Below are 19,202 nucleotides of genomic sequence, written 5' to 3'. Positions count from 1 at the left end.
TTCAGTTTTTCTTGATTTATTTTTTGACGTAGGCTCTAGCTATGTATAGTTCAAGGAAGCCTTGAACTCACAATATATCTTTGACTGGCCTTGAGCTCTGAGTGATCCTTCTGCCTGTGCTTCCTCAATGTTGGGATATAGGTGTGAGCCACCAAGTATAGCTTTGTGGTAGTCCTTATAGTCTTTTGTTTGGTCCATCTTTTGTAGTGTTTTCATTGATGCTTTTAGTGGATATTTGTCAGTTTGCAGAAAGCCTTATGTTTATATCTAGATGTATATTTCTTGTAAAAGAATAAGCATATGTTCTAAGTTTCTACTAAAATGGCTGGCCAAAAACCTGAGATTGCTTTAATAGTGATGAAATTAAAATTAATTTCATTGGAAATAATGTCTTGAATCTTTAAAATATTTCAGATGGTGTGCAGAAGGTGGAAACTTGATTTGTTGCGACTTTTGCCATAATGCCTTTTGTAAGAAATGCATTCTGCGCAACCTTGGTCGAAAGGAACTATCTACAATAATGGATGAAAACAACCAATGGTATTGCTACATTTGTCACCCAGAACCTTTATTGGACTTGGTCACTGCATGTAACAGCGTATTTGAAAATTTAGAACAATTGTTGCAACAAAATAAGAAGAAAATAAAAGTTGACAGTGAAAAGAGTAGTAAAGTATGTGACCATGTACCCAGATTTTCCCCAAAGAAGAATAGTTCAAATTGTAATGGAGAAGAAAAGAAATTTGATGATTCATGTTCTCGTTCTATAACCTATTCTTATTCAGCACTAACTGTGCCCAAAGAGATGATTAAGAAGACAAAAAAACTGATTGAGACCACAGCCAACATGAACTCCAGTTACATTAAATTTTTGAAGCAGGTAACAGATAATTCAGAAATCAGTTCTTCTGTGAAGTTACGTCAACTTAAAGCTTTTAAATCTGTGCTGGATGATATTAAGAAGGTTCATCTTGCATTGGAAGAAGATTTGAATTCAGAGATTCGAGCTTTGGATGTTTTAAACAAAGAGAAAAATACCAAAGAACATAAAATAGATTTCAAGCCTGAAATAAAAGTACGGAAAGGAGAAAAACCTTGTGTTTTAGAAAGGAAGGATATTTCAAAGTCAGAAGCTAAATTATCAAGAAAACAAATAGAGAATGAGCACATGGATCAGAGTGTTCCAACAGAGGAACAAAGAGCAAATAAAAGTACTAGTGGTGAACCTAAGAAATCTGATAGGAAAGAGGAACCTCAGTATGAACCTGCTAGCACTTCTGAAGACTTGGACATGGATATTGTATCTGTCCCTTCATCAGTTCCAGAAGATATTTTTGAGAATCTTGAGAATGCTATGGAAGTTCAGTGCTCAGCTGATTGTCAGGTGGATGGTAATAGTGCAACTGAGCATGAACTTGAGAATTCATTTGTAAAATTAAATACTCCTTCAAAAGACCACAGAGGAGGGATCAAGTCAAAAACTACAGCTAAAATGACAAGAGAATTATATGTGAAACTTACTCCTGTTTCCCTTTGTAACTCCCCAATTAAAGGTGCTGATTGTCTGGAAGTTCCACAAGATGAAGTTTGTTCTAAAAGTTCTGTTCTACATACCAAATCAGAGAAATGTGGGCTTGGTGAGGAAAACAGTGATAAGGAGCATTTGGTTGATAATGAAGTTCCATTACCTTTAGAAGAATCTGATCTTCGAAGATCTCCTCGTGTAAAGACTACACCCCTGAGACGACAGACAGAAACTAAAACTGCAACATCTAATTCAGATGAAGAAAGCAATGAAATGGTTAAGGACAAACAACAGCTATCAGATGTTCCCATGAGAAAAAATGATAAACGAAATTCTTCTGACTGTGCTATAGATAACCCTAAACCTAATAAATTGCCTAAATCTAAGCAGTCAGAAATTGTAGATCAAAATTCAGATTCCGATGAAATGTTAGCAATCCTCAAGGAGGTAAGCAGGATGAGTCACAGTTCTTCTTCAGATACTGATATTAATGAGACTCATAAAAATCAAAAGACATTATGTGATTTAAAGACTCAACCAAGAAAAGATGATAAAGGAAAAAGGAAACGAAAAAGTTCTACTTCCGGTTCAGATTTTGATATTAAAAAAGGTAGGTCAGGTAAAAGCTCTATAATTTCCAAAAAGAAACGCCAAAACCAGTCTGAGTCTTCTAATTATGACTCAGAATTAGAAAAAGAAATAAAAAACATGAGTAAAATTGGGGCTACCAGAAAAACCAAAAAAAGGCTTCCAAATAAAAAATACTGTGATTCTTCTGAAGATGAAAATCATAGTAGGAAAGAAACGGATAATCAAAGGCAGAAAAGTTTGAAGACTGTGCAGGAAGGATCATCTGATGATTATGAAAGGAAACTAGAGAATGCAAGTTTCTCTTTGGCAGATCAAGACAAGACCATTATGGAATTAAGAGACCAATTTTGTAAAAAGCACCAGCCAAGTATTTCCCTTGATGGTGTTGATAAATCTTCTTCTGGAAAAGAAGAGAGTTTAAATTCTCCAGATGAAAAAGTTGCTGACACTAAAGAAAAGAGCAAGCATCTAAAGACCAAAACATATAGAAAAGTACAGAGTGGTTTATTTGATGTCTCTGAGAAATTTTTACAGAAAGAGCAGAGTGATGAGTCTTCTGAGGATGATAAAAACAAGAGCAAAAAAGGATCTGATGAAAAAGAAGAGAAAACCATAGACCCAAAGAAAAAAGTGATTAAAATAGAACAACAGTATGAATCATCCTGTGATGGCACTGAGAAATTACCTGAGGGAGAAGAAATCTCTCATTTTTCTCAGAGCATAAAACAGAGTAAGAATGATTCAACTGATGAAGAAAAGAGAGGTAAAAAACTAAAAGATAAGGTGTCTAAAAAGAAGGAGGGGTTATCTGATAACGTTGGGAAATTGCAAGGAAAAGGAGACAGTTGTGACTCTTCAGAAGATAAAAGGAGTAAGAATAGAGCATCTAGTAGAGAGAAGAAAAGGGGCAACTTGCCTGAAAAGAATTCAAGGAAGAAACAAGATTGCTCATCATCTGATACTGAGAAATATTCCATAAAGGATGGTTGTAACTCTTCTGATAGGAGACTGAAAAGAATAGAATTGAGGGAAAGAAGAAGTTTAAATTCAAAGAGAAATGCCAAGGACGTACGAAGTGGCTCATCATCATCTGATATTGAGGAAAGTTCTGAAGATAATAAAAAGCAGAAGAAACAAAGAAGCTCAACTAAAAAGAAGTCAGTCGTTGTCAAGGAGAAAAAGAGAAGCTCTTTAAGAACAAGCACTAAAAGGAAGCAAGCAGATATTACTTCCTCCTCTTCTGATATAGGAGATGATGATCAGAATTCTGTAGGCGAGGGGAGCAGTGATGAACAGAAAATTAAGCCTGTGACTGAAAATTTAGTGCTGTCTTCACACAGTGGATTTTGCCAATCTTCAGGTATGCAAGAATAAATAAAAAATTGGTAATTTGTGTTTTCTAAACCATCCTGAGTAACTATATTGTTTAATTTTCCTTGAAGTCAATGAAATTAGAATTACTGTTTAGTAGAGGTTCATTAAAAAATTGTTTAGAGATTTACTATAAAGGCTCTCCATTATTTTTATGCCATCTTTGGAAAATATTTCAAACATTAAGTTTCATGTTAGACAAATCAAATTTGTTGGGTACTTAGTAATTTTCTTATTAATGTTTAATGATTTTATCTGAAATAATAAGCAGTAGTATAAGAAGGAAACTCAGACTTATGCAAGTAATTCAACAGGTATAAATTGTGTGAGATTTTCTTTACCTCTAGATATTTCTTGGGAATAAACCATTTACTTTGTTTACAAGAAGATACATTTGCTGACAATTTTTTTTTCTCCAATCAGCTTTAGTAGTATATTTTTATTTATTTTTTAAAATTAGATTGTGTTGGTACATTATATTTTTGTTTTATTTTATTTTATTTTTTTGGTACTCAGAATTGAACTCAGGATATTGTATTTGCCAGGCAGGCGCTGTGCTGCTGAGCTATATCCTCAGCGCGGGTATATTTTACACACAACAGTTATCATATTTGTTGTAGGGAATTTCTACCTCTACATGATTTAACTTGATTCTTTTTTCCCCCATTTCTTTCTCCTCCCTTCAGTCCTTTTTCCCCCTCCCTATTTTTTTCTGGGAAATTTAACCCATTAAAAACTGTTTCGGCTGGATATGGTGATGCATACTTATAAACCCAGCACTCAAGAGGCTGAGGCAGGAGGATTTCAGCGAGGCCAGCATATACTAAATAGTGAGCCCCTATCTCAAAGCAACAACAATAAAAAATCCTGGGCTTTGTCAATAATAGCATTTAAGCAGAATAGAATGTGAGAGGGCTTGAAAATGAGCTCTATGTAAAGAATACTGTTTTTTCAAAGATAACTTTGTTAAGATGTGAGCCAATGATAAATGACTGTCTTTAAGAATTTACTTGCATGTTCATATAAACATGCAGAATTCATATATTTCTCTCGTATGTCTGATTTAATATTATGTGACAATTTTAGGAGATCTTACATAGTCCCTTCCCTCCAATGAGCTTAGAGAATTGTAATTTCCTTAGCAATATTTGGGCATTCTTTTTTTTTTTTTTTTTTTTTTGTCTTTTTCATTTTTACCGGTACCAGGGATTGAACTCACGACTGCCTGCTTGCAAGGCAGGCGCTTATGCCGCTGAGCTAAATCCCCAGCCTCTGGGTATTCTTTTATAAGTACAACATTTTCTTAGAAACAGGGGCTTGGAATGACACAAACAACTGAGATGAATAGTTTAATGCAAGACGAAGATCGACATTATTATTATTATTGTTATTTTTGTACCAGGGGTCAAATTTACAACCTTATACTTACCAGACAAATGCTTTAGCTGCTGAGCTAAGTCCCTGGCCTCTACCTCTTTTTTAAATATACTAGAAGTGCCAAGTGAGATGGTATAGTCTATAATCCCAGCTATTCAGGATGCTGAGGCAAGAGGCACTTGAACCCAGGAGTTTGAGGACAGCCTGGATAACATAGCCAGACCTTGTCTCAAGAAAACAAAAACAAAAACAAAAGCAAAAATAATAACAATAAAGAAGCAAACCAGAACAGCGACATATAAAAACTATACTAGGACTATAAAAATATTAGAAGAACTACAGTGGGTCCATGTTAAGTGACAAGTGAGTTATTTAAATATTTGAGGGAAAATTTATTTATTTTTTTGGTACCAGGAATCAAACTTGCCAGTCAGGTGCTGTGCAATTGAGGTATATCCTCTAAGGGAAAATTTAATATAGAATTTTAACTTCACTTTTGAAAAAAGATTGGTCAGATTTTGAAAGTTGGAGTAAAGATGGAATGACAATATTACTAGTAATATTTCTTTTGAAGATTGGTCTGTTTGAGGTATTTTTATTTTTATCTTATTCTATTCTGAATCTGTAGGTGTCTCTGTTGTTTTCTTTCCTTTCCTGTCCTTCCCTGTCCTCCTATCTCCTTTTCCCTCACCTTCCTCATGGTGCTGGGTTCCTCATGGTTCAACCTGAATCTTCATGTATGCTAGACTTGTACTTTACCACTGAGCTATATCCTTTGCCTCTTGTGTAGTTTTTTGGTTGTTGTTTATTTTGTTTTGTTTTTTGAAACAAGATCTTGCTGTATATTTGAGGCTGGCTGTGAACTTACTATGTAGCTGAGACTGGCTTCCAACTTGGGGTAATCCTTCTGCCTCAGCCTCCCCAGTTTTGGGATTAAACTGTATGCCACTATACCTGGCTCTGTAGATATTTTTCTCCATTTTCTTCCAACATGTTTTTATGCTGACCCTGGAGACTGAACTCAACATGTATAGAAGCACATAAACAGTCCTTTAAAGTTTTTTTTTTTAAGAGCATTACCAAATTGTCCAGGCTAGCCTTGTACTTTTGATTCTTTTGCCTCAGCCTGTGAAGTAGCTAGAATTGTAAGCATGTTACAGCTACTCCTGGCTCTCTAATATTTCATTATGAAAAAATCTAAAATCTACAGAAACTTTTTTTTGGTCTTTTTTTGAGATGGGGGTCTCACTGTGTAGTTCAGGCTGGCCTTGAGCTCACTTTGTAACCCAGGCTGGTCTTAAACTTGGACAATGATCCTCCTGCCTCACCCATCCGAGTGCTGGGATTACAGTTGTGCACCATTATCCTTGCTTTACAGAAACTATTAACATTGCCTTATATTTGCTTGATCATGTGTCTATATGTGTTGTCTTTCAGTGTATGTTTTTTGTGCCTTTTTGAAGCTTTTATTTTTAAATAATTAAAGAACCACAAAAATTTAGAGGGCAAAAGTACAGAAAATCTCAGATATTCCTTCAGTTAGTGTCCCCCTGTGGTAGTAGCTTGTATAAAACGTGACTAAAATATATGGTAGTAAAATAATTACTATTGAAAAAGACACATTGTTTTAATCTCCCTCCAAATACTCCATGTCAACCATACTTAACTGATCATTCTTGTTGCTTTCTGAAGCAATTGGGAAAGTTTTTTTGTGAGTTCCTTTATGAGACATGATCCAGCGAATACTGCTGAGTGCCATATGATTGAAAGGCAGACTTTTAAATACATTGTGGTGTGTCTTCATCTGCCTTGTTTGCTGTTTCTGGCACCGTTCAGCTTCTGGCTTGTCGACAAAGTCAAAATGACCATGAGAGGTAAAGGTTTTTTAATCGATTAAGGACACCAAGGCAATAACCATTATACAGCTAAAATCTCTCTTAAAATACTTTGAGAACTGCTCTAGAAAGTGGTAAGAATGATGAGGTATGTATAAGTGTGGGAAAGTATTCTGATGTGGATTAATAGCAATGTTTTTAAAAAGTATAATAAACTCAAGAAAATGAAGCATGTAATCACATTTTTGAGTCATTGATACCAGAGTCAAAAATAGAAAACTGAAGCTTATTCATATTTCAGTAGTTTTATGTGCACTTTTACTCTGTGTATATGTGTATGGCGGAGAGAGGAGGGAGAGAAAGAATAGTTGTATGTGATTGTATCATGTGTATAGCTTTGTGTAGTCACCACTGCAACTAAGGTACCAAATTGTCCCATTATCAAAGACTCCTCCATCCCTTTACTAATTCTTTTTTTTTTTTGGTCTTTTTCCTTTTTATCGGTACCAGGGATCGAACTCATGACTACCTGTTTTCAAGGCAGGCGCTTATGCCGCTGATCAATCCCCAGTCCCTCTTTACTAATTCTTGGTGACCAAAAATCTTTCTTAATAGTTTTGTTATTTTGAGATGGAATTATGACACATATACTATTAACATTGGGTTATTTTTCAGCATAATACTCTTGATATTTTTGATGTATTTGAGGTACTATAAATGGCAAACATTAATGCACTTTTTCCTCATTACTTCAACATGCATGGAATAGAATTTAGTGTTCAATTTTTTGAGGTGAAATTTACATACAGTGAAATGTAGAAATCTTAATTTATTTCAATTTTTAGTTGAAGGATAGATCTTTTTTTATCTTTTTGAGACAGGATCTCACTATGCAGTTCAGGCTGGTCTTCAGCTCACTTTGTAGCCTGGGCTAATCTCAAACTTGCCAGGATCTTCCTGCCTCAGCCTCCTGAGTGCTGAGATTATAGGTGTGCATCACCTTGCCTGGCAAGGATAGATTCTTACATAGAGAAATTTTAATGTACTTAAATACCTTGGTTCACAAACTTAGTTCTTTCTGTGATTTTGGTCACAAACTGATTTGAATAAGAAGTGAATCAAATTCAGTGGTTAGTTTTAGTGTTGACCTCATGGAGAAGTTCTTGTCCAGTTCAGTTTTCTCTCTTATTTTATTTTATTTTACTTTATTTTGAAAGCATACAACAGAACAAGTCAGAATAAAGCCAACTAAGATTGTACAGTGAAATTGGTACAGAACTTCACAGCGGGTTACCGGGGTAACAGTAATAGGTATCATGGTATATTTTGTTATCTTTATAATAGTTGTTCTTTCAATCTCGTATATCAAAATGAGATGAAATATAGAACACTATAGAGCTTATCAAAACAGAATATTGAATAGAGCAGTACCATTAATCAGAAAAGAGCAAAACAGTAATAAAAATATTTGCCTTCAAAGAAATGGTAGAAGGAAGTCCCGCTTATTTGCTATGGTCAGCCTCCCAGGAGATACTCAGATTTCTGGTTCCCATTTGCTAATGGGGGTGTGGGCAGAAGAAAGAGGATAGGGGAAGTGGGATATTTGACTCTAGGCCATGTAGCAGTAGGTTCACTATTGCTAAGCAGGGAGGCAGGATGGTCATTTGCTTTCACAGCGTCCTCAGTTCCAACACGGCGTGGATCTCAGGAGACACTGCTGGTTCTCAACCTGTCCAGTTCAGTTTTTTTTTTTTTTTTGTCTTTTTCATTTTTATTGGTACTGGGGATCGAACTCACGACCACCTGCTTGTAAGGCAGGTGCTTATGCCGCTGAGCTAAACCCCCAGCCCCTGTCCAGTTCAGTTTTCAAGTAGAATTGTGGAATGAATTAAGTTCATGAACTGAGAAGCCATTATACTGTATATTTCTGAGTAATTGAAGTGTTGGATATTATATAATTTCAAATATATTTTTAAATTGATTGGTATTACCAAAACATAAAGCAGTTTTGTTATTCTTCAGTGGTACAGGGTGAATTACGTATATGTTAACCTGAAACTTAAAATGTACTAGGACAAAGGTTATTTCGATAAGAACCTTATGATAATGATGGTAATTGTTATAGAATTGTTGCAGAGAAAGGTGGGCTTTAAGATCCTTGTGCTCTGGGAAGGAATCTTGAAATAGATGAGTTCTATTTTATCATTATACTTTCGATACTTCATAAATTTCCTGTTGTACTTTCCATAAATATTCTTTTTGATCATGTTTTGGATTTTAGAGTAATATTGAAATCCATGAGTTTCCTTCAGAGGTTTTGGTTTTCAGTTTTCTTTTACAGTTTTACTTATAGATAAAGCTAATTTTAAGAACACTTTTTTTCCCCCAAGGAGATGAAGCCTTATCTAAATCAGTGCCTGTCACAGTGGATGATGATGACGACGACAATGATCCTGAGAATAGGTATGATTCCATCTGTAAGGACTTTAAAAAGATTATAACACACAGTAGGTGTGAATGCAAACAGCAGCAATGGAACAGCAAGCAGGTTGTAAAAACCAGGAGTCCCTGCCATAGAAAGACTCACAGTATTGGTTCAAATTTGAAAGAAGGGCCAGAAAATGGGCTAAAACTCAGACTCATTAAGAGAAAGTAAACATTAACACACCTAGCATAGAATGTGTTATAAATACAGAACTGTTTTGTTTTGTTGTAAACTGTGATCATTTTTTGGAGATCCTTTTAATTTTGGCAGATTATTATTAATGAAAGTGAATCATATCAATAAATTGGTGACAACACAAATCTCTCTTCATATTTGATTATCACGTTTGTCATCCAATGTAGTAAGTAGTCCTATTTATTGAGTCATATTGAGAAGGAAAATGTAAGAGATTACTTAGCTATTTAAGAAATAAGCATCAATTTTCAAGGTATTTAGACTGATTTTATCCATTTTCAAATAAAGTAGGTGTAGTATGGTAGCATTTTTAATAAGACCTAATAGGTTTAAATATAAACCTGTACAGATTTAATAAACAAAGGATGGATGACAGCTGGAAAAAAGATTTACCCTTGCTATAGCAGTGAACAAGAAGGAAAACAAAGATATTAAAGTATATAATTGTAGTAATTCTACATTCTACATAGGTTTTGAACATTTCCTGCACTATAGGATACTCTTACTCATAATCTTTAACAGGTAGAGTGGTATAGTGAATATAATTGGAATAATGAGATAGGATAATTGGAATAATGTTTCTAACAATTGTATGATCTTGGGCAAGTGACTTTAATTTCTTTTGCCAAAGTTCTCTATCTCTAAAATAAAAAGGTTGGGTGGAATTTTTTCTGAATAATTCTAGTGCCAAAAGTCTTATGATAGCTGGACGAGGTGGCACATGCTTGTAATCCCATCACTTGGAAGGTTAAGTAGGAGGATTGCTGCAAGTTTGAGCCAGCCTCGTCTACAAAGTGAGTTTAAAGCCAGCCTGAACTACATAGCAAGACCCTATCTCAAAAAGACAGAAAAAACCCCATCTATGATAGACTTGATTATTTTATTAAAGAGCAGGATAGCAACTATCTCTTTGTTTCTAATATTGTTCTAGTATTAAGAAAAAATGAAAATATATAATTTTGTGTCATAGCTTTGTAAGAAATTGAGTAGTAAATGCTATTGAGTCATTTGTTATACTTTAGATCTGTTTTATGTCTTCCTCATTCTGATACATTTCTGTTTAAATGATCAGCTTTCTGTTAATAAACATTTTTATTAAGATGAATGAACAGATTTCTTGTGCATTTTTAAATTAGAGGTTAGTTGTAGATTGCCCTTTCCTACTTATTTAAATGAAAACTGTGTGTTCAGTTATTGTGTGGGATGGGATTAGGGTCCTGAGTGGAATGGTAAAGGAATACAATTTGTGTTGCATTTAACAGTATACCATGATAGTGGCATTATGAAATATTTAGAGTTTTATCCTCTTTTAAACTTTCTTTTTCATTCTTAGATGCTAGTATTTGTTTTCTTATAAATCATGAAGCCTGAAATGTTACTGATAGGCTAATAATGTTTAAAGCAGTATATTTAATTTAAATGTGAGTGATGAACTTTTCTTTTGTATTTAGTTACCAATTTAAAATGTTAAGATATAGTAAATTTTTGTTAGAGCTTGTGAAAATATAATTTACAGTTATCTTTTACATTACCTGATTATACTGGGTGTGGTGGTGCATGCTTATAACCCAGCACTCACTTGGGACCTTGAGGCAGAAGGATTGCTGAGAGTTAGAGGCCATCCTGGAATACATACTACAGGGAGTTGAAGGTCAGCCTGAACTTTGTAGTAAGATCCTATCTCAAAAAAAGAGGAAGACTTACCTTATTATATCGCTGTTCAATGTGCTTTAATAAAATAGGCAAGTAATAAAATATATTATCTATTATACTAAAGAAATGCTTAATATGGGTTATATAGTCATGAAAGGAGAATACAGATACTTTCTTGTACTATTTCAATATGTATATGCACTAAGCATCTTTAAAAATTTGCAGATCATGATTAAGTTGGCATTATTTTTCCATTTTCACTTTTCCTTTTGAGTGAGACTCTCCACCTTCTCTTTGGTTTTAGTTTTGATTTTTTGAAACAGGGTCTCACTATGTAGTTCAAGATGGCATGTGAACGTGCTTATGTAGCCCTGGCTAACCCTCATCTCTTGAAATCCGCCTGCCTCAGCCACCCCAGTGCTGGGATTACAGGTGTACACTATCATATGGTCCCGAGTGAAGTGTATTTTAGTAGATAACATATTGTAATTGTGTGTAAATTTGTACACAATTGTGTAATTGTATATACATTGTGTATAAGTTTCATATGCTTTCTTATATGCTTTGCCTTCAGTGTTGATGTGTATGGAGAGGTAACTAGCATATTATTACAAATGCTTAACTGTTTCAGTGCAATAAATTTGTGTAAAACATTTCTTGTTCAGGCATTTAATTTTAACTACAGTGCATCTTCCATAAGAGCTCATAAGAGTGTGTTAGAATCAAGAAGCATTAGCTAGTTTTTAGCTAGAGAAGTTTTAACACTCCTGAAGTTGAGGTAGTAAATACTTTAAATTCCAAAATCATGTATACTTACATAATTTTAAAAGTTTTACAACATTCACTTTTTTCTTTTATAGCTGTGAAAACTTTTGAGATCATTTTAAAAATTTAGTCATGTCCTCAATATTTTGTTAAATAAGTTTATTTTAATGTTATGTAGCATCATTTGTATTGAAACATAATGTATACTATTGTGATATAAAAGGGTTTAACCTATCAATTAATTTCTGTTTTGTTACATGTATTTAATGAACAATGCCAAAATATAGTGTGATTGATATTCTGTATTTTCTGATTAAAAAGAAGAAAATATAAGTGTAAACTTTTGTTTTGAAATTTGATAATTTGAGATTTTGTACCTTGGTTTTTATGTACTTTTTGAGAGGCAGAATAGTAATACCAAACAACTTGTCAGGTTTTAAAAATTACGTATATATATTTGAGTCAGTGAGGCATTTTGGTCATATTTTTACCTTTTGAATATCTGTTAGTTGGGTTTTGAATTGATCTTTTTATATAAGACATTCATTGATATGGGTTGAGTGTCCCCTATTTGAAATGCTCGGAATCAGAAGTGTTCCAGATCTTGGGAGTTTTTTGAATGTGGGTATGTTTATTTGTATTTTACTATTTGAACTTTCATAATCTGAAAAACTGAAAGATTTTGGAAAATTTCAGATTTTGGATTTTTAGATTAGAAATGTTCAGATGATACATTATGCTTCTTACATGTTTTCAATATGATTTGAGATGTCACCAAATATTTTCTTGGACTAGTATGCATTTTAATTAGTACTTGTTCTGTGAATGAGCCTAGTAAGTAGGATGGTAATGTGTTCAAGTTTAATAGCATTAGCATATAGGAATGTTATTTTTACAATATCCTTCATTTTTTTTATTGCAGAAAATGAAAAAAATCTTTAAAATTGAACTTTTGAGAAAAACTGGTACTAATTTTTTTCAAGTAATTCCCTTCTGTCTCAATTTGGGCAAAAAGTTGCAATATTTATTTGGATGTCTTTTCTGTCTCCATCCCCAAAAGTGATTACTTGGTTCTAGTAGTAGTCCACAGATTTTTTGTCATAGTTTCTTTTTGGGTAGGCTATTTTTTTTCATGGAAACAATCTGATGTAATCGAGATTGTTCAAAGAAATTACTTTTTTCTGCGGTTTTTGAGACAAGGTCTGACTATGTAACGCCAGCTGCCTTGAACTCACTGTGTACCCCAGGCTGTCCTTGAAACCATAGTAATCCTCCTGCCTCAGGCTCCCCGATTGTTGGGATTACCAGCTTGTGCCATCATACCTTGCTATGATACTTGGCATCATTGGGTGGGTAGAATTATCCATTATTGAAATAAAGTCTACTTACAGTGGGACTAGGCCATAGCCTTTTGATAATAGTTTTGCCCTTCAGATAGAAGATATATAAATTATTGCTTTTTCCTCTTCTGGCTTGGTGTTGAAATTCTGTTGATGATGGATGGCTTTATACTTTTAATCCAACGTATTTTGGAAACAGACTAATGATTCCTGGCAGTTGTCTATATTAATGAAGATACTATATTTAATGATTACTAGATTTCAGTAAAATTAATGCCATGAGTATATCATATGTCCTTTAAATCATGACTTTCTCTTATTCTCCATTTTAAATTTATCAAAATGTCCATATCCTACTTGTTTTTTTCTATATTCTATAAAATTTACTTAATGTGGGATGATTTTCTATGATTTTTCTTTCTTTCTTTCTTTTTGGTGGGGTGTACCGGGGACCTAACTTGTGCTTGCAAAGCAGGCTCCATTATGCCACTGAGCTAAATCCCCAGCCCCTTTTGATCTCTTTTTGATGGTGATACTTTGATTAGTAAAATTGATTTGATTCTGCTTCATTGCCCTTGAAAAATCAGTAACATATTAAAGGTTTGGCTTATTTTTTCTGTTTGAGTAGAAATTTCATTATGTACCTATTTTAAGGTAAATGTTTTTCAATTAAATGTCAGTATAGTGCAGGTAAGTATGAGAAGTCATTTAACCATAACACAGGTATCCTGCCCAGTAAGTTAGGATCTATTTGTAGATGACTAATCTGGTTGCAGTTGATAGTAGTTCTTCATCTTGTTTTAGAATTCCCAGGAGGGAAAGAAATAAGGTCAATGGTGGTAACCTTTCTCCTCCTTTTTGCTTGAGATTTAAACGTATGCCATCCAAACTTTACTTGAACTCTTTTCTTTGATGACATTGAGCTTTCCAGAAAATGAAAAACAGCTCTGTTGCCAAAAGTTTGAATTTTAGTGTTAGCAAATGTAACTAATTTTTCAGGCTTATGAGTTACAGTAAATTCAGTTTTTTACTTTTCAGATAAAAAAATAGTGAATCAGAGCTGGGGCTGTATAGCTTAGTGGTAGGGTTTGCTAGCAGGCATGAGGTTCTGAGTTCAATACCCAATACAACTCCCCCACCAAAAAACTCTCGTTCTTCAAATGATCAAATTTCCTAAATTTCTATGTTAATATATTTTTATATTGTAATTTCTCTAATAAAACTTTAGTCTTTTTGAAAAAAATCAAAGGATAAATGTGTTGTAACTCAGGTCTACTTAAACATCATACCCTGTGTATAATTTAATAATAAGTATGGGTTCTTAATTTTCGATTCCTAAGATTAAAAAAAAACATTTGAAAATTTCCCTGGTACCCTCAAAAAGAATACAGGGCTGCTTTTCGTTAGTTACAGATGTTGTGGGCCACATGATTGATAAAATGTTTTAAGGTGTTGTTTAGCAACTTCATCATTACCTCATGAATTCTACCACTTTTGGGTACAGATGATTATGCCTTAGACATATTTTCAGTAGAAAGCTTTGTGCTGAGATTCTAATTTTGAATTTAAGAATGAAAATACATGAAAATAGCTGGGTATGGTGATCCACACCTATAATCCCAGTATTTGGGAGGCTGAAGCAGGAGAATCATTGCAAATTCAAGACCAGTTTGAGTTACAAAGTGAGCTTGAGACCAGCCTAAACTGCCTAAAAGACAAAAATTAAAACAAAACAAAAAAATATGTATGTTAATATAAAGTTTGAAGAATTCCATACTAATTTTGTAAAATGTTTCATTTAAAAATTTTTAACCTTTAGTACATGACATTTATTAATATAAATCCTTATACTGTAGCAGAAAGATGTTTTTGCCATTTTGTTCTCACTGAGAATATTTTTTTTGTCTTTTTCTTTTTTTTTATTGGTACCAGGGATCGAACTCATAACTCCCTGCTTCTAAGGCAGGCGCTTATGCCGCTGAGCTAAATCCCCAGCCCCTCACTGAGAATATTTAACATTTTTTGACTATGACTTTCAATTGTTTTCAAAATATATGATTTGTAAGTGCTAGATATACTTAGATAATTATTGTGTATTTTTAAAGGGCATGCATTTAAATGTATGATCTTATTCATAATTCTGTTACTGTATGTTCTATTGTGATATTGTGCACAGAATGCATAAGAATAAATACATAAATTTTGTCACCTTTATATATGGATGACCAGTATTTTGGCTTTCTAATGATGTAATTTTTAGTTAGCAATTTTCTTCAAACCTGTTTTCTGAGCCCCTTAAAAGGTAAAACAATAGTTAGGAAATGTGTCTCACATGCCTCTCTGCATTTTAGAGATGAAACATACTGGCTTAAAGATGTTTAACCTTATAAATGAAAACTTGGATTCTTTCATTTCTGAATACATAAATTTGAAATCAGGGAAATTCATATCTTTAAGAAAGTGGGTATAATGTATTTGTCTAGGCACTCAGTAACACAGAAGTGGTTAATGAATAGGATATATTACTGGCATAGTAAAACTAATAGGATATTAAGGTTTTTTAAATTTTAGATTCTGCTTCTGGCTTTGCCACTCACTGGCTTTGTTTCTTTGACTAAACATTTTCTTCCCTACTCCTGTTTTCTCACCTGTAAAATGACAGTTGGAATCTAAACTTCTTTCAAGCTCATTTGTATTGCTTTTGATATGGCTCTTTCTTTAAAGTTCCCTGGTGCCAAGAGAGCTTTTTCTTGGTCATTACTTTTTGAGAAATCCAGCATTTTGAATTATGTACTGATTTATGTACCAGCAAGAGGCAGTTTCTCTTCCTTTCCTGTTTAAGTGCTTAAATAAGAGAGGGGAATTACTTATTTTCTTTTTTAGGTAAGATCATAAAATTACTAAAGACTTTTTTTTGGCTTTCTAAATTTGTTTTGATTGCCTATATCATTGGGCTCATTTCTTTTTTTTTTTATTTTTGCTTGCTTTTAGTAGGTGAAGGGATAGTAAAGCATTGTCTTAGTGTTCTTTATATAATTTGGAAGTCTTGGTTTGTGTGGATTTTGGAGTCCTATTATTTTATTCTGTGATGCACCAGTTCCATTCATTGTCTGTGGGTTTTTAACCCTTACTTCTTTGTTTTGCTTCCCTCTCTTCCCTCCCTTTCAGGAAAATGGAGGAAAATGTTGCTTGCCCAGGCTTTCTGCCACAAGAGTGGCACAGCTTGTTCTTTTAATGCTTCTGATAGTTGTGAATGACTGCTTTTGATACTATACCTGCCCCAAGATGTAATATTGAGCATTGAAATTCTAGGAACAGTTATTTGTTGCCTGGATGATTTTTCAAGAAATGTTTTGGGAAGCCTCAAGAAAGGAAACTTCAGAGCAAACAGAATCAAGTAGGGATCATGACTGTATATTCATCACATATATACCAGCATGGGTCCAGCTGAGGCCTTCAGAATGATGCTTTCCAGCCTCAGCTGGTTCTCAAGTGATGATGTCCTTGAAGTCTCTGTGGCCTGTGACTCCAAAGTTAAGGTAATGGAGTTTCCCTTTAAAGCATGTCACAGCAGGCTTTGTAGATGGGACACATCTCACCTCAGCATACATGTTGCTTACTTATGTTGCAGAGGACCTCAGCCCTTGGTCCTTTAAATGAAGTTCTAATTTTGAGATGTGGTAAGTTATAATATCTGTTTATGGTACCATAAATCTTTGACGTACTCGATTCGATCTGTCATTCATATTTATGGAAAATGGTTGAACTTTTAAAATTCATTTTTAATTTACTTGACTATAAATAAGGTTTCCCTTTAGTCAAAAAATTAAGAGGGCAAATATAAAACTTTATAGTTATCTGTTATTTGTTTGTTTTCTGAGACATGGCCTCACTATATATAGTTTAGGCTGCCGTTGAACTTACTATGTAGCCCAGCCTGGCCTCAAACAAAATGATCGTCCTGCCTCAGGCTCCCATTATAGATGTGCACAAGCACACCCAGTTCTATAAAACATTTTAGCCAGATAAAGCTTATGGCGTCTTCATCACTGTGTATTTAACTTGTAATTTGGAGAAATTATCATTCTTCAAAGTTTGTAATTTTTCTGCTTTTGAGGTATTTACAAATTTTTCTACATAATACTCTTTTATTTTGGTACTGGGGATTGAACTCATGAACTTGTGCTTGCCAGGCAGGCTTGTAAGCCACTAAATTGAGCTAAATTCCTGACCCCATAGTATACTCTTACTGAAGGTTAGTAAGTTGTAATTCTTCAGTATTTGGTGCTGATTTCATTTTTTATGATTGATTCATTTAGTTACTTAGTTTTGGTATTAGGGATTGAAAGGAAGGCCTTCACAAGAAACTACATGCCTTGCCCTATTTTATTTTTCATTTTGAGATAGGGTCTTGCTAAATTGCCCAGACTGGGTGTGAATTTGGGATCCTTTTGCCTCAGCCTTCCACAGTGCTGGATTACAGGTGTGTACCACCATGCCAGGCTTCTGTGATTTATTATGTATTTTATTAGTTGATATCAAATTACATCTTATCTCTTGTATGTTTTAGTTTCCTCACACCTGAAAATTTGAGAAGAAATTAGGTAGGTTTAACTATTTTTACTTTCACTTAGTAAACATATACATAGGAGTCTATATTTTGAAAGAAAGACAATTATGTGTTTTTTTTTAGACCAAGTCTTTATAGCTACTGTAGAATTTTGTTCATTTGGTTTTTAAAAAAATTTTATTTAAAGAGAAAAACAAAGCAAAAAAAAGGTAGAAATAATACAGAAAATAAACTAAGAAATAGAAATAGTTGTTCAAGTTACAAAATTAAAGCATACAAAGTGGACATTCAAACAGTGAGACTGCAAACAGTTCTGTTCAGTGATCCAACAAAAACTTGGTAATGTGGTTATATGTCTTACACACTTAAACATACATGCACTTATATCCTCTAGAGCACTTTCTTCTCCCTTGTTTTTTTAAGGCAGGTTCTCATTATGTAATTCAGGCTGGCCTTGAATGCCCTATGTAGCCCAGGTAGTCTTGAACTCACATCAATCCTTGTATCTCAGCCTCCTGTATGGTGGGGTTATTATAGTTGTGCGCTACCACACCTGGCTACTATTACAGAATTTTCAAATTTTTGAATTTGGGAATACAAACTGAAATCAGGTTATTGGGATAATATGTAGAATAACTTGATTTGAGATATAATTTTTTTGGCTCTTTATTTTCTTACCCAAGTGATAAGGTTTTTTGTAACTACATGTGAACTGTTGTTTTTACACTTTGAACCTAGTATGTAAGAATTCCCATATTTTATTCACATATACTCATTTATACATTCCAAAATTTGTTAGGAAAATAGTTGAGAAGGTTTTTACTGGTCAGTGAGAAATGACAGTATACCTTATATTGAGAATTATTTTAGAATTTTTTTTCTAGGAATATACTTTAACTTAAAGTATTTTCCTTTATTTTGAAATTGTGTCGATTTGGGGGATATGTTGGAATTATTTTTTTTTTATTTTAAAGGGAAAACAGAAAAAAGCAAGCAAACCAAACAAACAAAAAAACAACAAAAGCAAAACAACAGCAACAATAAAAAAATAGCTGTATAAGTTTTTAAAACAAGATAATAGACATTAACAGTGGTTCTTATATTGCATATTGTTACCTTAAAAATGGTTGCTCAGTTTACCAGATAACAGGCATAAAGCAAAACAGTAAAATGAAACAAAACATTGGATTTCAAAAACAAGACAGAAGAAAATCCCCCACCGGCGCTTTATTGCATATTGTTATCCTCCAAATATGTGCTCAGACCACCAGTTTTAGGCCTAAAAAGTCAATCAAACAATACAAGCGTTAAGTTACTATTATTATTATTTCAGTAGCTATCATCTTAGCCTGAGTTCCTTGAATCAGCCAGTTGTTTATGGGGTTAGGGGTTGGATTAGGGGATTGGGGGGGGGGGCGTTGTCCCTGCTGCTCTTCTTGTCTCCCAGCCTGAGCACCTACTGGCTCAGGAGAAGGAGTGGTTTGGCTTCTTGGTT

At 33.8% G+C, this 19,202-nt stretch overlaps 1 protein-coding gene across 7 annotated transcripts in view; it reads left to right on the top strand.

Moving 5' to 3' along the window:
- The window catches only part of Atrx (ATRX chromatin remodeler), a 292,107-nt gene that overhangs the window by 94,556 nt on the left and 178,349 nt on the right, over window positions 1-19,202 (top strand). For all 7 annotated transcript variants that reach the window (XM_063246118.1, XM_013153686.3, XM_013153684.3 and 4 more), the window contains 2 exons: window positions 415-3,476; window positions 9,090-9,162. In XM_063246118.1, the coding sequence (XP_063102188.1) occupies window positions 415-3,476; window positions 9,090-9,162 (3,135 nt within the window). The remainder of the gene's footprint in view (window positions 1-414; window positions 3,477-9,089; window positions 9,163-19,202) is intronic.

Source organism: Cavia porcellus, unplaced genomic scaffold, assembly GCF_034190915.1.
Source record: "Cavia porcellus strain 051 isolate PalLab524CR breed Dunkin Hartley unplaced genomic scaffold, mCavPor4.1 scaffold_3, whole genome shotgun sequence".
Classification (NCBI taxonomy): domain Eukaryota; kingdom Metazoa; phylum Chordata; class Mammalia; order Rodentia; family Caviidae; genus Cavia; species Cavia porcellus.
Note: the sequence above shows the minus strand (reverse complement) of the source record. Positions and strands in the feature narration are given on the sequence as shown.